Source organism: Mobula birostris, chromosome 23 (assembly GCF_030028105.1).
Source record: "Mobula birostris isolate sMobBir1 chromosome 23, sMobBir1.hap1, whole genome shotgun sequence".
NCBI classification, from domain to species: Eukaryota; Metazoa; Chordata; class Chondrichthyes; order Myliobatiformes; family Myliobatidae; genus Mobula; species Mobula birostris.
The window spans coordinates 53,297,133-53,317,477 of NC_092392.1; the positions used below are offsets into that span (position 1 = coordinate 53,297,133).

The 20,345-nt window shown below is 42.7% G+C and overlaps 1 protein-coding gene across 3 annotated transcripts in view; it reads right to left on the reverse strand.

Moving 5' to 3' along the window:
* Positions 1 to 20,345, reverse strand: part of recql (RecQ helicase-like) — a 50,583-nt gene that overhangs the window by 16,125 nt on the left and 14,113 nt on the right. For all 3 annotated transcript variants that reach the window (XM_072241143.1, XM_072241142.1, XM_072241144.1), the window contains exons 5-9: positions 16,784 to 16,890; positions 14,290 to 14,488; positions 12,649 to 12,815; positions 9,004 to 9,085; positions 1,968 to 2,116 (exon numbers count right to left, since the gene is read on the reverse strand). In XM_072241143.1, coding sequence (XP_072097244.1) covers positions 1,968 to 2,116; positions 9,004 to 9,085; positions 12,649 to 12,815; positions 14,290 to 14,488; positions 16,784 to 16,890 — 704 coding nt within the window. The remainder of the gene's footprint in view (positions 1 to 1,967; positions 2,117 to 9,003; positions 9,086 to 12,648; positions 12,816 to 14,289; positions 14,489 to 16,783; positions 16,891 to 20,345) is intronic.

The following is a 20,345-nucleotide window of genomic DNA, read 5'->3' on the forward strand; positions in this document are numbered from 1 at the left end:
TCCATGACAATGTTTCTTTTTTTAAAAACTTAGTTAGGACATTAAATGGATAACAAGGGATGGAAAAATAATATGTTTTTCTTGAGACCATGTTGGATTTCCTCTGGATGATCTGGTTTATAGTCATGGTCATGGAGCTGTACCACACAGGAACAGGCTTTTTGGCCCAATTGACCCATAATGACCAAGATACTCTATCCAAGCTAGTCCCATTTGCCAGTGTATACACCATAACCTTCTAAATCTTTCCAATCCATATACCTGCCCAACTAAGTTACTATTGTACCTGCCTCAGCCACTTCCTCTGGTAGATGATTTCACACCCTTTGTGTAAAAGAGTTGCTCTCAAGCTTCTCTTAAGTATTTCCCCTCTCGTCCTAAACCTGCAGCCTCTAGTTCTCGATACCTCAACACTGGGACAAAATTAGATTGCCCCTCATGACTCCACTAACCTCTATAAGATCACTTTTCAGCCTCCTATGCTGTAAGGACTAGCCTGTACAATGTCTCTCTATAACTCAGTCCCTCTGGCAGTATCCTTGTACATCTTGTCTGCACTCTGTTACTGCTCTTTTCCTGTGCTGTCCCATTGCAGTGACGCAACACGACCACCTGCATGATTTCCTCCAAAATCCCAAAGACACAAGGGCTGGTGGACTTTGAAAGTAGAGTAGAATGTAGGAAGAATACAATGGGATTAGTGTAGTATCAGTGAAAATGGATGCTCAGATCCTGTGGGCCTGTTTCCATCCCGTGTGGCTCAATCACAGGATCTACTTAATTTCCTTGCTGAAAGCAGATCAACAGCTTGAAACAAGTGAATGTCTGGGATCACTGCCTGGATAATATTCAAGTGGAACATTCTGCCTGCCAGTTGTAGACCCTGAAATCCTTCCACCAAACTGAAGTGAAAACTGGGCAGTCAATCCACCTACCGACACATAGAAACAGAAACCAGTCCCAGGATGTTAACCACTATATTAGTTAACTCCTTCCTTTAAAGAAAAGCACACAGAAATATCTTTCCCCACCTGCCCCTTCCCTGCTCCCCCTCCCTATCTAGACACACCTCACCACAACAGTTTCACTTTTACTACAGGAACTTGTAGGGAGCCTCCTGTACGGGCCTGAGCACAGAGCAGCTCCCAGCGATACACTACCCACTGATGGTCAGAGGGATGAAACAGGGGCTATGAAATTTAAGGCACCAGCTCAATAGTAATCTATAACAGAACTGGCAGAGATTCATAAACAGTATGCTGCAAGACATACATGAACCATCTGTGGCAGAAGGTTTGATCCTTCTCTGGCCAAGGGATTGGCACATGAATGCTTTACTAAGACCGAAGGTATTGTGGAAGTTGCAGCAAGATGAGGGTTGAGGTGATGCCCGGCCAAGGACAGTTTGCAGATAGTGTGCAGTCAGCCCAGGCAAGTGAGGCTTTGGAAAAGAGGTCTTTGAAGAGCACAGCTTCCAGTTGCACAGGCGACCGGAGCCATTGGACAATGATAAGGATGCAAACAAAGGATCCTAGGGCGACACTCATTGATCAGTTACTTCATTAATTCTGTAGTAGTATTAGATTTTAACACGGAGGTTCTACTGAACATTAAAACCTGTATCACCATAGTGTGATTGATGACTGATTATATAAATAAGGAATTTGAACATACACAAGGTTACCAATTAGTGATATCTGTACCACTAGTCAACTTCTGTATAAAATGGCATTCCTTTTCTCAAATTACAGAACAGTGTAATGACAGGGGTCATGCTGTTCTTGCTGTGAACATGTACATAAAGTGAGACTGAGAAACGAGTTTTCAGAGCCCAGTTAACCAGCAACGACAAGATCATCACTTAAATGATGAGAATGTGACGTCCACCCTAGTATAAACTCCTTAATAATACCATATACTAGCAGAGGAACAGGATAAAAATAACAATCTTCCTTATTTTAACAGACCTTTATTATGTTCATACTCCAGTCCTTGTGAACCTTACTCTTCATACTGGCCTCCATATTGGCATGGTAACACCCAGCTGCAATGCCAAGTTTTTGTAGGCTCATTGAAACCTGCTCAGTGTCTTTCTGGGAAAAGCAATAGATGATTCCTAAAGGCAAAAATGAAAAGAATTAAGATGATGGCCCAAAATGCAGATTAGTGAAGATTAAGCTTGAAACACAACTTTCAATGCAGTGGCACAAAAGGGAGAAAAGCGCGCAAAATGCTAGAGGGACACTATTCATTTCTGGTCAGCTCATTATAGGAAGGATGTGGAAGCTTTATAGAGGGTATGGAGGAGATTTACCAGGATGCTGCCTGGATTAGAGGAAAGGTTGAGCAAGCTAAGGCTTTCCTCTTTGGAGTGAAGGAGGGTGAGAGTTGACTTGATAAAAGTATACAGATGATCAACTGGTAAAGCAGAGACCTTTTTCCCAGGACAGGAAAGACTAATTCAAGGGGGCATAACTTTAAGGTGATTGGTAAAAAGTATAGGGGAGAATGTCAGAGCTAATTTTTTGTTTAAAACACAGACTGGCAGGTGTGTAGAATGCCCTGCCAATGTAGAGGCAATGTATCACGGAGCTTGTAGATAAATGGAGGGCTATGTAGGAGGGAATAATTAGATTAATCTCATAATAGGTTAAAATGTCGGCACAACATCATGGGCTATGCTGTAATGTTCTCTGTTCTAACCCTGCAGGTCAGGAGTGTCTATGGAGGGGAATGGAAGCCGACAGTTTGGGTTGAGGCTCTCCATCAGGACATTTCCTCTATAGATGCAGCTTGACCTGATGAATTCTTCCAGCGTTTTTGTTGCTCCTGATTTCCAGCATCTGCTGCCTCTTGTGTATCCAAAAATAGACTTTGATACTCTGGATAACTGATCCAAAGACAATTAGAGTAAGACTCCAATAATGGCAACTCTGGGAGTTGTGCGACATTGAATTGCTAGATCTTCCGGTCTATTGAATATTATCCTATAAAAAAACATGTTTTTAACTGACTTAAAAAAAAACTATTACACGATAGCGCAACATGTTTTAAGTGAACCAGGTCAGTGGACAACAACATCATCATGACTAGAGACATTTGTGCCTATAGACAAAGAAACATGGACAAAATAGCATGTTCAAGGGGAGGGCAGGAACCAGTTCCCTGGTAATTCATAAGGAGCTTGGGATCTGAGGAGCCGTTGGGATCAAGGGGGACAATTGAATCAGGGAGCCAGAAGCTAGACCACTGGGGTTTCAAACCTTCAGAATTCCCAAACAATCAAACATACATTAACTCTGCCGTGGACAGCCCCAAGCCCGGACGTGAGAGGAGGTGGGTTGGGCAGGGGGGCTAGCAACTTCATCCTGTAAAATCCGGAGCTACAAAAATGTCAGCAGAAGCTGCAGACTTCATTCCTGGTACAGGAAGGATCTCTGTCTAGATAAACAATGTCGTGTGGAGAACGTGGAAGCCAAAGGACCGATCAGCCTTCTAAGGGCCCATGACAGAGGACCCCGGTGGTCTAGGAGTGGAGGGGCTGAGGGGCTGACGAAGAATATACGTTATCAGAGTTTTACAATACACTGACTACAGCTACATAATATCTTTGAAGAGCATCTAATCATCATCTGGATTGGTAAGCACAGGAGAAATGTCGGTGTTGAGGAGAAGAGACTGACATTCCGAACCATTGAGCTTCCCTGACTTCACAAGATCACAAGACAAAGAAGCAGAAGTAGGCCATTCGGCCCATCGAGTCTGCCCCGCAGCTCCCCCATGAGCTAAACTATTCACCCATCTAGTTCCAATTTCTGGCTTTTTCCCCATATCCCTTGAGACCTTGACTAATTAGATACCTGTCAATCTCCTCCTTAAACACCCGCAATGATTGGGCCTCCACAGCTGTATGTGGCAACGAATTCCACAAATCCACGAATCTCTGGCTAAAAAAATTTCTCCTCATCTCTGTTTTAACTGGGTACCCTCTAATTCTAAGACTATGGCCTGTTGTCCTGGACTCACCCACCAAGGGAAACAACCTTTCCACATCTACTCTGTCCAACCCTTTCAATATTCAAAATGTTTCTATGAGATCCCCTCTCATTCTTCTATACTCTAATGAACACAGTCCAAGAGCCAACAAACGCTCCTCATATGTTAGCCCCTACATTCCAGGAATCATCCTCGTAAATTTTCTCTGAACTCTCTCCAACATCAGTATATCCTTTCTAAGATAGGGGGCCCAAAACTGCACACAGTATTCCAAATGAGGTCTCACTAATGCCCCATAGAGCCTCACCAACACCTCCTTACTCTTATACACTATTCCTCTTGAAATGAATGCCAACATAGCATTCGCTTTCCTTACCGCCAATCCAACTTGGTGGTTAACCTTTAGGGTATCCTGCACGAGGACCCCCAAGTCCCTTCTCATGACTGTTACTCTAGATTTGCCCAGTTAGCATCAACAAAAGACTTACAATACACTTCCAACCAGAAAAAACACATCATGTCTTAAGAGAAAGGTTTGAGCAAGCTGGAGCTTTTCTCTTTGAGGTGAAGGTGGATGGAGGTGTGTAAGATTATAAAGGCTACAGTTAGAGTGGACATTCAGTGTTTTTCTCTGGGTGACAATGGCTAATACCAGACGACATCTTTTTACTATGAGTGGAGGAAAGTTCAGGGGAGAGGTCAGAGATAGGTTATTTTCCACAAAAATTGCTACGTGCTTGGAATGGACTATTAGGGATGGAGAGAGAGGAGGAAACAATAGGGACTCTTAGAAAGACACATGGATGAATGGAAAATGGAGGGTATGGGCTATGGAGCAGGGAAGGGTTAGATTGATCATGAAGCAGGTTAGAAGGTTAGCACAACATTATGGGCTGAAGAGTCTGTACTGTGCTTTACTGTGTTCTATATAATCTAACTGGAAACTGTGCACAATTCTCCCCAAAACTAAACTGTTTCTGTAGGACAGAAAAGAAGCTTTATATCCTATCATTATTGCCTATTGACAGAACCATCCTATTAATCTCATTTACCAAGTACATGAAAAACAACTGTCAATCCACATCCGTGGGAAGAGAAACAGTGTCAACATTTCAAAAACACAAGAGATACTGCAGACGCTGGGAATCCAGAGCAGTACACATATAACACTAGAGAAACTCGGCAGGTCAGGCAACACCTATGGAAAGGAATGGAGCCAACGTGTTGGGCCAAGACCCTTCTTCAGGATTGGAAAGTTTGTAAAGCTACAGGAAGGGAACATTTCTGATGTAGTAAAACCCGGGTGACCATGGGAATACACAGTCAACCACAGAATGAGTGAAGATGGCAGAAATTTGCTGAGAAATGGTCTACTGAATGTGGAGGCCGGTGGAGTAAAAGGTGAGGATCAGGGGGACGGTGGGGGGGGGGGGGGGGCGGGGGGTTGGAACTCTAACATTATTCTGTTCCAGGGAAGAGAGGGGGAAAGTAGGGGCATAGGAAATGCAGTCAAGGGCTTTGTTAACCATGTCAGAGGGAAAGCCACACTTCAGAAAGAAAGGTAACATTACAGAGGTGCCTGTACAGAAAGACTTCCCGACTATTCCCTGCATTATCTGTTTTTGTTTTAAACTTCCAGCATCTGCAGCTTTTTATTTGGGATTTTCACTTACTTATTAACCGCATCTCATGCTATATGGTGCCAGAACATGTGGCGACATTTGCAACCTGCCCTCAAAATATCCTTATGTTGTGTTGGTTATTAATGCAAACAACACATTTCACTGTGTGTTTTTGATGTACATGTGATAAAATAAATGCATTTGGATCCAAATCCTTTCTCTCAGTAATCAGGTAACCTTTTTGTTGCTTATCCACAGTCATCTTGGCTTTACCCTACCAGATATCCCTCTCCCCCAATCTCCTTGCAGCTTAACAAGCTTCTTTTGTCTCTTTTAGTTATGAAAAATAACTCAGTTTCTCTTCCCACAGATGTGGCCTGACCTGATGAGTAATTCCAGTATTTTCATTTCACCTCGCTGCTTATTGAAATTTCCTTCTCAATTACATTTGAAAGTTACTGTTAGTCTGCTCCTGCCAGCATTTTAGATGTATGATAAAAGCATACCACTTTAACAAAATCTCATTTCCCTGGTTCTTTTGGAAACAAACTAAAATCTGTCTCTTTTGTAATTTCCTACTCGTGGGAAAAGTTTCTAAATTCTGAACAATTTTATTAAGTTTTCTCTTTTCTCTTTATTGTGTTAAAGCTCATCAGATACCCTGCCACTCCTGCACAATTGAATAAGATGAGTCAAAATCTTCAGCAAAACCTTGAAGACAATGCAGAGTTCGGCATTCATAATTGTACACACCTTTATACACAAAAGCTTAAACCCCTTTTGTGTACAAACAGTTCTGCAGAGAGACCAACCAAATATGTAGATAGACTTGCTGGCTGTCCCACAACTGCTTCCTGAGGTGAACAGAGTCAAGTTTAGGACTTTAAATTCTCCCTTTTGTTACAACTGTTCAAAAATTGTGACATCCCACCTCTGGATTTTGTTATTTATCTTGGTGCCTCAGAAAGTTAAACAGAGTTCCAAGTCTCTCACAGCATGGCAAACAAAAAGGAGCCCAGAATCTGTCGTTGATGTATAGCAAATTATTATAGGGAAGCTTATCTGATGGGTGATAAAGCTATGACTCCCTAAGTACAAAAAACATTTATAATGTTAACAATATCCATAAGACCATAAGATATACGAACAGAATTAAGCCATTAGGCTCATTGAGTCTGCTCTGCCATTTCATCATGTCTGATCCAATTTTCCTCTCAGCCTCAATCTCAGGCCTCTTCCTGTATCCCTTCAAGCCCCAACCAATCAAGAATCTATCAATCTCTGCCTTAAATAAAGACTTGGCCTCCACAGCTGCCTGTAACAAAGAATTCCATTGATTCATTGTTCTCTGGGTAGAGAAATTCCTCCATTCTAAAAGGATGCCCTTCTGTTCTGAGGTTGTGTCCTCTAGTCATGGGCTCACCCACCATAGGAAACATCCTCTCCATATCCACTCTATCAAGGCCTTTCACCATTCAACAGATTTCAATGAATTCTAGTGAATTCAAGCCCAGAGCTATCAAACACTCTTCATATAACAAGCCATACAATCCTGGAATAATTTTTGTGAGCCTCCTTTGAATGTTCTCCAGTTTCAGCACATCCTAAGGCAAAACTGCTCATGATACTCCAAGTGAGACCTCACCAGTGCTTTATAAAATCTCAACATTACTTCCTTGCTTTTAGATCTAGTCCTCTTGAAATGAATGCTAACTTCACATTTGCCTTCCTTACCACAGACTCAACCTGCAAATTAACCTTCAGGGAATCCTGCACAAGGACTCCCAAGTTCCTTTGCACCTCAAGTTCTTGTATTTTCTTTCCATTTATAAAATAGTGAACCCTTTTGTTTCTTCTATCAAAGTGCATGACCACATACTTCCCAATACTGCATTCCATCTGCTATTTCATTGCCCATTCTCCTAATCTGTCCCTCTGTAGCCTCTCTATTTCCTCAAAACCACCTGCCCTTCTACCTACCTTCATACCATCTGCAAACTTTGCAACAAAGCTATCAATTCCATTGTCCAAATCACTGACATACAATGTAAAAAGAATTGGTCCCAACACAGATCCCTGTGGAACACCACTAGTCACCGACAGCCAACCAGAAAAGTTTCCCTTTATTCCCCTCAATCAGCCACTGTTTTATCCATGCTAGGATCTTTCCTGTAATACCATGAGCTCATAGCTTTTTAAGTAGCTTCATGTGTGGCACCTTGTCAAAGGCCTTCTAAAAGTCCAAGTACATAACATCAACTGATTCTCCTTTACCTATCCTCCTTGTTATTTCTACAAAGAATTCCAACAGATTTGTCAGGCAAAGTTTTCTCTAGAAGAAACCATGCTGACTACCACCTATTTTACCATGTGCCTTCCAAGAACCCTGAGACCTCATCCTTAATAATCAACTCCAACATCTTCCCAACCAATAAGGTCAGACTAACTGTCCAATAGTTTCCGTTCTTCTGCCTCTCTCCCTTCTTGAAGAATAAAGTGATATTTGCAATTTTCCCAGTCTTGTGGAACTAATTCAGAATCTAGTGATTCTTGAAAGATCATTACTAATGCCTCCACAGTCTCTACAGTCACCTCTTTCAGAACCCTGGGGTGTAGACCATCTGGTCCAGGTGACTTATCTACCTTCAGACCTTTCAATTTCTCAAGAACCTTCTCTCTAGCAGTAGTAACTTCACACACTTCCTGACCCCAGACAGCTGGAACTTGCACCTATACTGCCAGTGTCTTCCACACTGAAGGCTGATATAAAATACTTATTCAGTTCATCCGCCATTTCGTTGTCCCCATTACTACCTCTCCAGCATTGTTTTCCAGTGGTCCGATATCCACTCACACTTCTCTTTTACGCTTTATGTGTATGAAGAAACTTTTGGTATCCTCTTTAATGCTATTGGCTAGCTTACTTTCGTATTTCACACCTTAAGGAGCAATATTTTTAGCAGCAGGTAGGATCTGCTACCTCAAAATATTAGGAAGCTAATAGATAAATGTCTCAGGAGATTTGATGTTTCTGAACTGACAATGGGAGAAAAAAGTCTATATAAAAAAAATAGGAATGGGAAAGAGATTGGATTGCCAAATATATTGGGGACACCTGTGTCCACTTCCATCCATGGGTGCCCAGTGCGCACTTTTATCTATTCTAGTTTATGTTCAAAGTATATTTAATATCCAACAATGTATTTTATATTGAACCTTGAGACTGGTCTCCTCACAAGCAGCCTCAAAACAAACACAATAGAACCCAGTAAAAAAAAAGCACCAAACACCCAATGTGCAAAAAAAAAACAAATCCTTAAACAATAAAAGTAATCAAATAACGTTCACAGCTGATATTCACGAAAGTGAGTCCACAGGCACGTACCCGATTTCCCTTTGTAACGGCTATTGATAAGCGTGACCATATCTTCAATGCATGCTTCAAAACCTGATGGTTTCTGTCGAACCTGTGAAATGTAAAAGAAATTAAAAGTTGTATACAGTATGGAGGATTCGAGCCAGTCTGAATTTCTTTATCTGACAAAACAGCCTAGAATACTTCACACTTTGTCGGTGACACAGAGAGTGATTGCCTCGTGACAACATATACCTCCTACGTACAATTCCCTCTGTCACTCCATAAACCTAAACAGAACAAAGTTCTCAACTATTAATATTCCAACTTGAATTATCTCATTTTCAAGCTTACTGACCTACATTGAGTCCCAATACAAGAAAGAAATTATTTTAAATGCACATCTTTTTATTTCAAGTTCTTCAGAGGCCCATTTCTTCTCACCTCCACAATCCTACACATTTCTCTGACTCTTCCAGAAATCATCAGTTTTGTCATTCCAGGCATCTCACATTCTCTTCACTTAGCCTTGAATTGCTGGTTTTTTAGCTGCTGAGACTCAAACAGTATCACTTTGCTCATTTACTACATTTATTAAATCCCATCTCTTTAATATTTCAGTCACTTGTTCAACATTGTTTACTGTCATTCTTCAATACATGAGTGTAAGGGAGAATTAAATGATTGTTACTCCAGATCCAACGCAGCATAAAAAAACACAATAAGCATAAAGAACACAGTAAGAAAAACACAATAAACACACAAGATTAGCTTGTAGGTTTTTGTAGACTGATTGTAGGTACATAACGAGACACTAGGTACAGGAATACATGTACATAAGATAACTCTGATAGGAAATGATCAAGTCGCAGTGGTAAGGAGTGTGGTGGGTTGATGGGTGAAAGTGTTGATCAGCCTGGGGAAAGTTACTGTTTTTGAGCCTGGTGGTCCTAGTGTGGATGGGCCTCTTACCTGATGGGAATGGGTCAACAGTTTATGAGAAGGGTGATATTCCTTCATGATATTGCTGGTCATCGTCGCAACATGTTTGAAAGACTCACTACTAAGTGTTGCCCAATAACGTCTGAGTAACTAGCAGGTGCTTTTCTCATCTATTCCTGAGACAAGAGGAAATTTAACTCATCTACACCATGCTAGCTCTCAGAACAATCCCATTTCCCACTTACTAGATTATCTTTCACTAATTTATTATGAACAAGGTATGCAAAAAGATAATAACTCTCATTCCTTTCTTATCCAGTTTAAACTGTTGAAAGCAGAACTAAAAGTGGTCTGGTACAGAGATCCGGGTAGGAATGCATATAAGGCAGTAGGTACAAATGGGTTAAATTTGCAATGTTAAAGCCATAACTGTACTGGTTAGAAACTTACTGAAAGAAAACCTTATATTGGCTTCAAGTGAAGACTATTTTGTCCCACCTCCATCCATGGTAGGTTGTTTAGTTAATCAATCATTGTTTCCTTAAGGCACCTTATATACCTTTGTACATAGTTCTTCTGATCCGTCCGTTGCCTCCAAATAGACTGCCTGCTTCAATACTGGGCATGCAGAAATTAAATACTGAGCACATTGTCTCATACACCCAAGAAAATTAGCATAAAGGGAAAGGTTAAGGATGATGTGTCCCAAGGAAAAGACTTGATTGGTCTCAGAATCCACTGAGAAATTTTAGGCAGTAACACTAAAGATCAAGAGGTGTGCCCTCTAGTGGTCAGGATGACTTTCAGTTCTCATACATGACTAAATGTGCTGTATGATGGCAAGAGAGAAAATGCATTTGATTGCTAGCTGGAACTTACAATGAAGTAAACAATAACTTGAAGAATAAAATATAGCAGGAGTCTGTCTGCACCTTGATGGTGCGAACTATTCTGGTGATATCTTTTTACATCAGAGAATGATATGCTGTTTCGTGTGTGCTCAGAAAATACATTCAATAACCCATAGGGAAACTGTACCTCCCTGCACCTCTAAACACATTAGTGATGGGCAGATCACAAACCAGTTACTTACTGAAAGTTAAGAAACAAACAGGGGAAACAGTGCTCCAGCTCACAAATAGGCCGGTGAACCAGAGGTTAGCGGTGGAAAATTATTGCAAGCTATTCTAAGGGACAGGGTAGATAAAGTATTTGGATAGACAGGGCCCAATTAGGGACAGTCGACACAGCTTTGTGAGTGGTAGGTTGTGCGTAACCAATAGAGTTACAAAGTTTTTCGAGGGGGTGATCGGGAAAGTTGATGTAAGAAAGGTAGTGCAGGTTATCTACCTGGACTTTAGCCAGGCCTTTGACAAAATCCCACATGGGAATCTAGTCCAGAAGGTTCAGTTGCCTAGCATTCAGGACGAGGTATTAAAATGGATACATTGCTGGCTTAGTGAGAGAAGCCAGAGTGGTAGTAGATGGCTGTCTCTCTGACTGGAGGCTTCTAACTAATGGTGTAACACAGCTATCAGTTCTGGATCTTTTGTTGCTTGTCATCTATAGCAATAATTTGAATGATAATATGGTAAACTGGATCTGCAAATTTGCAGATGACCATCATGGGGGAGCGGGCGGGGGCGCTTAGTGGACAGTGAGGAAGGCTATTGTAGCTTGCAGCAGGATCTGGGCCAGCTGGAAAAATGGACTGGAAAATGGCAGACAAGTATGAGGTGTTCCACTTTGAGAGGACAAACCAGGGTAGGACTTACATCGTGAATGGTAGGACACTAAAGGACTGCAGTAAAACAAAGAGATCTGTGAATGCAGATCCATAATTCCTTGAAAGTGGTGTCACAGGAAGATGAAGTCATAAAGAGAGTTTTGAAACATTGGCCTTCACAAATCAAAGTATTGAAGACTGGAATTGGGATGTTATATTGACCTCATATAAGACAATGGTGAGGCCAAATTTGAAATATTGTGTGCAATTCATGTCACCTACTTATGGAAAAGATTGAAAGAATACAGAAAAAATTTACAACAACGCTGCTAGAACTTGAAGACCTGTGTTTTAGGGAAAGGTTGAATAGGTTAGGACATTATTCCCTGGAGTGTAAGAGAATTGATAGAGTTATCTAAAATTATAAGGGAGATAGATACGGCAAATGCAAACAAGCTTTTTCCACTGAGGTTGGGTGAGACTAGATCTAAAGATAAAACATTTAAGTACAACTTCTTCACTCAGAGGGTGGTGCGAGTGTGGGATGAGCTGCCAGCAGGAATGGTGGACGAGGATTCAGTTGTAACATTTGAGAGAAGTTGAAAATGGTACATTGGACAGAAGGGGTTTGGAGGGCTATGATCTAGGTGTGGATCATTAGAATTACAGTTCGGCACAGACTAGACAAGCTGAAGGGAGGGCCTGTTTCTGTGCTGTAGTGCTCTATGACTCCAAATGAGCAGTCGTCTATACCTGCCCCAGCCCTCGCTTAATCTGCATCCCACGATAGCCCAGGAACTCACAGAACCAGAGTAGAACTAAGTCAATCTCGATCCCAAGGGGCTGCCTAAGAAGCTGAAAACTCAACTCTCCAATCCTAAAAGAATAATGCGTGTTGCCATGTCAAATGTGAGTGAATTTGATGTCGTGTGGAAGATCAAGTGTAAGCAACAAATATGAGAGAGACAATCTGCAGCAGGTTTAAAACTTCGATGCATTTCAGATACCTCATAGAACAGATTGGGCCTGTTGAAGGAAGATGTAAATGTGAGGCCCTTGGGCACACAGAGGATTTTCTTCACGTCTTCCAGGATGTCGCACGTTGCAGTTGCTGTCAGCCCGATCAATGGTACATTTGGGAACTGGCGTTTTAGGATACCGAGGCTTTTATAGTCTGGAGAAAAGTGAAAGTTTATAGAACCATGTCTCCTCACCTTTGGTTACTTCTGAAAACATGCTACAGCAACATAGGGTTTAGTTATTTATTTAAAGTACTTGCCTTCAAAATACACTTTGTGGCCATTTTAATAGGTACCCTCAGTACCTAATAAAGTGGCCACTGAGTGTATGTTCAATATCTTCTGCTGCTGTAGCCCACCCATTTCAAGGTTTGACATGTTGTGCATTCAGAGATGCTCTTCTGCACAGCACTGTTGCTACATGTGGTTATTTGAGTAACTGTCATCTTCCTGTCAGCCATTTTCCTCTGACCTCTCATTAACAATATGTTTTTGCCCACAGAACTGCCATTGACTGTATATTTTTTTCACACCATTCTCTGTATATTCTAGAGAATGATATACACGAAAATCCCAGGAGATCAGCAGATTCTGAGATACTCAAACCACCCAGCATGGCACCAACAATCATTCCACGGGCAAAGTCACTTAAAGATCACATTTCTTCCCCATTCTGATGTTTGGTCTGAAGAACAACTGAACCTCTTAATCATGTCTGCATGCTTTTGTGCACTGAGTTGTTGCCACATGATTAGCTGATAGCCACATATTAGCATTAATGAGGTATACAGGTGTACCTAACGAAGTGGCCACAGAGCATAAAATTAGTTAATAGAATTCAAAATGAATTGTTTCAAATCTACTTGGAAGCTCGATCAAAAGTGGCAGCACAATGATTCATTGCATCATTTCACATACCTTTTAAAACTGGTCATTATAGATGTTAATCTACTTATATGATGATACAAGTAGGTACCTCAAGTTCATCGAAGTGTAGCCCTGACAACAACGCAGTTCCTTACTAAAATCTAATTTCCAAGGATTTTAATCATTGTAAGTGTCCCTGCTAACCTCTTGCCAACAATCCTTTCGTCTGTTTCTGAATCTAGCAAGGATGGTTATTTACAGAATCTTGACTGCTATGACCCAAAGAGGCTAATCTCTCTAGTTACCCCTCCTTTTCTGTTGTTTTCTTCATGTTTGTGCTGGCCCTGAAGAGGAAACTTAACTTGTTCATGGGTACCCAAGGCACTGAAGGAACTTTTACATTTCTTTTTATTGACTTTTGCTGCTGCCATTTTATTTTTACCCTCTTAGTAAGCTTGGACCATCCTAAATTGAATGTGGAAACTCCAAACAGACCACAGGGTCACTGAACCTGGGTCACCTGGGTCACTGGAGCTGTGAGACATCAGCTGTACTAGTTGTGTCAGCATGCTGTCCAAACGTAGAGATGCATCACTACAACGTGCCTTCTGGGAGAACAACTGTAGCCAACATCTATCTCTCTTAAAGTCTGGATCAATTGTCTCATTCCTGCTGTCGGTTAAACTGAAATAATCCATCAACAGGCACACAATCCATAACTTAAATTATTTTACACTGCTTGTTCAGATCAATGCTCCTTACCAGGTCTGAAGTCATGACCCCACTGACTGCAGCAATGAACTTCATCCACAGCAATACGCGTCAGGCAACCTGCTTGATAAGCCTTCTCCAGCTTGGACATGAAGACTTTACTTTTAGCGATCTTCTCTGGGGTCACATACAGGAGCTTCAGCTTGGAGGACTTGTTGAGCATCTCATCATGGACCCACTTTACATGTTCCTGTCAAAAAGAGCATTGAAGAAAAAAATACTGTCTAGCCAAATGTCACCAGGATTGGATCGGGTACTTAACCAGAATCTCACTTACAAAATATGGAAGTCGAGCAAGACTAATCCTCAGCAACAGTTGGAAATTCACCTTTGTGTATGATATTCAAACATAGGCACATAAATATGCAGAGATGGGGGATATAGTCAATGTACAGGGAAGAAGGATTAGATTTAAATGGAGTCATTGGTTTTGTTGTAGAGCACATCATGGGTTGAAAGGTCTAGCGCTCTGCCGTTCTATGTTCTATCACTTCAGAACACAGGCTTGAAATGGCTTATGTACATTTTAATAATTTTATCACAATGTCACAGGTCACCGTAACACTGTCCCATAAAGATTGCAATCTTCAGTTGTGAGGTTCACAGAACAAAAGCTGTGGCTCTGCACTGTGTCAGTTCCACTGTTATACAACTGATCTACTGTCAGTTCTTCCAGCTGCCAGCATTCAGCGTCTTACAAGAGACCGTGGGAAGAGATTATTTTTAAAACAAAGAGATTTGTTAAATGCAGTACCCGCCACATAGAGTGCTTCTACATAACTAATGGGAAGGGGTGGGATATGAGACAACTCCCAACAGCAGTTCAGAGGGATCTGGATGGACTAGTTTAGAGCAGAACCCAGGACATAGATCCTTCATAGCTACAGCTATGCATGCCTGGCAGACGGTTGCTACAGATGGCTCTGTTAAAACTCATTATTCACTATGGTTTCCTTCAAGTAGCCTGATAGCTTGGAAAGGTCTTTTAAGTCAGTTTACCTTATTAATATGTCCAAAATCAAACAAATTTTGTATTTTATGTACAGCATCCACAGATATTGACAAATCAATACAAATACCGATGGATAGAAAATGCTCAGAGGGATACGGGTCAAACACGGGTAAGTAGGATGGATATCTTGGTCGGCGCGGACGAGTTGGGCATTGAGCCTGTTTCCATGCTGTGTACGATTATGACACGGCTTTGAAGTGCAAGGACATGCACTGGCCACCTCTGTGTCACGACTGGCTGCATATCTAAATGCTTCAGATCACAGTTAGCGATAAATGGAAAAGCCCCTCTGAATGGACTAAACAATATTAACCCTGTCAAACAAAACAATACTAGGATGTGACAAGTTGTTTGTTCAGAACGCCCTTGATTTTTAATAGCTGTAAAAAACTGAATTACAAAATTTGAAGAAAAGCAGTGGTTGCCCTAAGCCCTGATCAGTGTTTCAGTTAACCAACACCAATCAGCCATTCGCTCAGTATGAACCAATGCACTGGACATTTCCTGCACTTACATTTTCTGAGAGGTTATGCTTGGGAAATTACTGCGATGCAGTGCCTCAAATACTTAAAACAGAAAATACCAGAAACAGGTAGTAGGAGACCCTTCAGCAGAACTGTCATCCAAACTTAGTTTTGACGAAAGGTGTTTAATGTGAAATATTAACTCATTTTCTCTCTCTACAGACGCCACTTTGATCTGCTAACAGCTTCCAGCCTTTTCTACCCTTGCTACAGACTTCTAGCATCTGCAGCTTTTAAGTTTAATCTTAACTCTCAAAGGGGTCTGGGGACACTATGAAAAGGGCAAGGGCCATCCATTTCCTAAATTAACCAGATGATTAAGGATTTGAAAAATCATACTGCAAAGTCTGAATCAAAAATTAGAATATTAAATGCAACTTCCAATTCAAATATTGAAATTTAAAAAATAAATAAATTATAGGAGAAATTAAGTAGAATAAAAAGGAATTTTAAGATGTTGTTTTATTTTCATCGCTAAACAAAATATGCGCAAATAAGAGGTGTAGAAGTTAATTTTCAGTACCAGAAGAGCTGTTTTGCAATAATTGAGGCATATTGGAATGGACACATCCTAACACTTGCTGTGGAGTTTAGCGTGTACGCTGACGCTGGAATTTCTCCTTACTCTGTGCACTTCAACACAGTGCAAGTTGGAGAGGTACCAGAAGACCAGAATTAGTGATGAGTAGAGAGCCTCACACAGCAAACTCCAGATTGATGTATTTAAATACACATGTAGACTCACTAGAAGTTGCTGACATCATGGTTCTTTCCATTCCATTACTTCTGGTGTCCATAGGACCTTGTGTGTCAATTGAACTACTATGTTTATTCTACATTGGCACTATAACCACCTTTCTTTAAAAAAACTCCTTCCTGAACCTTGATACATCTTCAGATCCTTAAGCTGAATACCTTAAGATGTTAAACAAATGTAGACCTTCCTTACCTTTGTGCTGCTGGAATTCACCATGGTGGAGGGGATGTTCAATTGTTCAAGAACCATTAATTGATCTTCCATCAGTGAGATCAGTGGACAGATTACCAAAGTGAATCCTAATCAAACAAATAAGCCATTATTTCCCTCTGGCCAACTTTTAATATACGGCAGTACCTGAGCATTTCTTCATCAACATTATAATGGGCCGGATCATGGGATTCATGGGATGAATGTGGTCACCACTCACACTCCCCACCAGCCTGCCCTCAGCCAGTTGGGAGTGCAGAAGACTGATCTCACTGACCTCTGAACTCTGAGGCCAGGCAACAAGAGCTCAACGGCAACCAAGCATAAAAGGGCAAAGTGCTAACTGCCGAGACCTTAGCTTAAAAGCTCTGTCAGAAGTCAAAACCTGGGAGTGGAGCTTCAGTCTCTGAATTAATGAATATTCAAAAAGTATGACTATAGAAGTATAACATTTAAAATGTTTCTTGAAATTATATTCAAAAACTAGAAATAGTTAAATACATTAAAATAAATAAAACAATTAAAAATCAACCTTAAAATTGCCAAAAATTAATAGAAGGCTCATCGGCTAAAGGCCAGCAGTTTCACCAAATCTAGCTCACCAACATTTGTTCAATTAATGTGGCTAGCTTCAGTGTATACTTGGATAGTTTATCTGTAAAACATGCACCTCAGTTCTCCTGTATAATTGTGTCAATGAAAAGAAGCAAATGAGGAACCACTACAAAAGCTAATTTAGTTGTAAATTAGCTGTTACTCAGAGAAAGTGCTGTAAGTCCCATTACTGAAAAGATTAAAATCTCCATGTTTATTTTAACAGTTAAACCCATTAAATTGATCTGATTTTTCTGGTTGTGGAGTAAACTTTGCTCAGCAGAATTACTTTAGCTATTGAATTTGAGGATCATGTGTTCAAGCTTTACTTCAGGGACTTGGCTGATATTTATCATTTCATACTCAGGGCTGCACTGGTAGAAGTGCCTGTTCTAGAATGGGACATCACAAAGAAGACTTTCATATATGACAAATGCAGACAAAGTATCCCATACCTCTACACAAGGAATTTAGGAGCATTCTGCCAGCATCTTGGCTAATGTGCATCCCTCAAAAATGGATTATCTTGGGTCTCTGCCATCTTCAACAGGATCCTACCGCAAAGCACATCTTTCCCTCCCCTATTCTCCCTTTTCTCCTGGCACTTATCCCAGCAAGTAGGACAAGTGCTTCACATGCCCCTTCATTGTCAAACAATCCTTCCTGCTGAAACAACACTTCACCTGCAGGTCTATCGTGCTCCCAGTGCAGACTTTTCTACATCGGGAAGACCCAATGTTGATTGGAGGACCACTTCATCGATCACCTTCGTACCGTCCACCACAACAGGCGTGATTTCCCAGTGGCCATCCATTTTAATTCTGTTTTCTATTTGCATTCCGACATATTGACCCATGACCTGCTCTACTGCCACGATGAGGCCACGCTCAGGTTGGAGGAGCAACATCTCATATTCCACCTCCAATGTGATGCAGGAATACTGAATCTTCTAACTTCAGGTAATTTCTCCTCCCTTTCCCCTCCTCTCTTTTTCCATTCCCCACACTGGCACCCCTCTTGCCCATTCTCTTCTCCTCACACTCCTACTGTCCCTCCCTTTCTCCTCATGGTCCACTCTCCTCTCCTATCAGATTGCTCCTTCTGCACCCCTTTGCACCTATCACCTCCAGCTTCTCACTTCACTCCCCCTCCCCACCCACCCACCTTCAGCCTCACCTCCCAGCTTCTCACTTCACTCCCCCTCCCCACCCACCCACCTTCAGCCTCACCTCCCAGCTTCTCACTTCACTCCCCCTCCCCACCCACCTTCAACCATCACCTCCAGCTTCTCACTTCACTCCCCCTCCCCACCCACCCACCTTCAGCCTCACCTCCCAGCTTCTCACTTCACTCCCCCTCCCCACCCACCCACCTTCAGCCTCACCTCCAGCTTCTCACTTCACTCCCCCTCCCCACCCACCCACCTTCAACTATCACCTCCAGCTTCTCACTTCACTCCCCCTCCCCACCCACCCACCTTCAGCCTCACCTCCCAGCTTCTCACTTTACTTCCCCTCCCCACCCACCCACCTTCAGCCTCACCTCCAGCTTCTCACTTCACTCCCCCTCCCCACCCAGCCACCTTCAACTATCACCTCCAGCTTCTCACTTCACTCCCCCTCCCCACCCACCCACCTTCAGCCTCACCTCCCAGCTTCTCACTTCACTCCCCCTCCCCACCCACCCACCTTCAGCCTCACCTCCAGCTTCTCACTTCACTCCCCCTCCCCACCCACCCACCTTCAGCCTCACCTCTAGCTTCTCACTTCACTCGCCCTCCCCACCCACCCACCTTCAGCCTCACCTCCAGCTTCTCACTTCACTCCCCCTCCCCACCCACCCACCTTCAACTATCACCACCAGCTTCTCACTTCACTCCCCCTCCCCACCCACCTACCTTCAGCCTCACCTCCAGCTTCTCACTTCACTCCCCCTCCCCACCCACTCACCTTCAGCCTCACCTCCAGCTTCTCACTTCACTCCCCCTCCCCACCCAGCCACCTTCAACTATCACCTCCAGCTTCTCACTTCACTCCCCCTCCCCACCCACCCACCTTCAGCCTCACCTCCAGCTTCTCACTTCACTCCCCCTCCCCACCCAGCCACCTTCAACTATCACCTCCAGCTTCTCACTTCACTCCCCCTCCCCACCCACCCACCTTCAGCCTCACCTCCCAGCTTCTCACTTCACTCCCCCTCCCCGCCCACCTTCAACCATCACCTCCAGCTTCTCACTTCACTCCCCCTCCCCACCCACCCACCTTCAACTATCACCACCAGCTTCTCACTTCACTCCCCCTCCCCACCCACCTACCTTCAGCCTCACCTCCAGCTTCTCACTTCACTCCCCCTCCCCACCCACTCACCTTCAGCCTCACCTCCAGCTTCTCACTTCACTCGCCCTCCCCACCCACCCACCTTCAGCCTCACCTCCAGCTTCTCACTTCACTCCCCCTCCCCACCCACCCACCTTCAGCCTCACCTCCCAGCTTCTCACTTCACTCCCCCTCCCCACCCACCCACCTTCAGCCTCACCTCCCAGCTGGTAGTTTTTCTCCTCCTCCCCACCTTCTTCTCCCTTGCTTTCCAATCCTAATGAAGGGTCTTGGCCTGAAATGTCGCCTCTTTATCCCTCTCCATAGATGCTGCCTGACCTGCTGGGTTCCTCCAAGTGTATGTGTTACTCTGGATTTCCAGCATATGCAGAATCTTTTGTGTTTATTATCTGGGGTTTTGTGAACTCCAGCTGTAAGCAAGCTGGCTGCCATTTCTGTCTGCATAACTGTGGCAGAACCTCAAAAATAATTCATTGTGTCTGAAGAGTTCAGAAACATCCTGAGGATTTGAAAAGGTGCCACAGAGATCTTTGTCACATTTTCAGTTCAGTTCCCCTGATGTGTACACTAACTATCAGCTTGAGATGAACATATTGAAGGATAGTGAAAGCAGA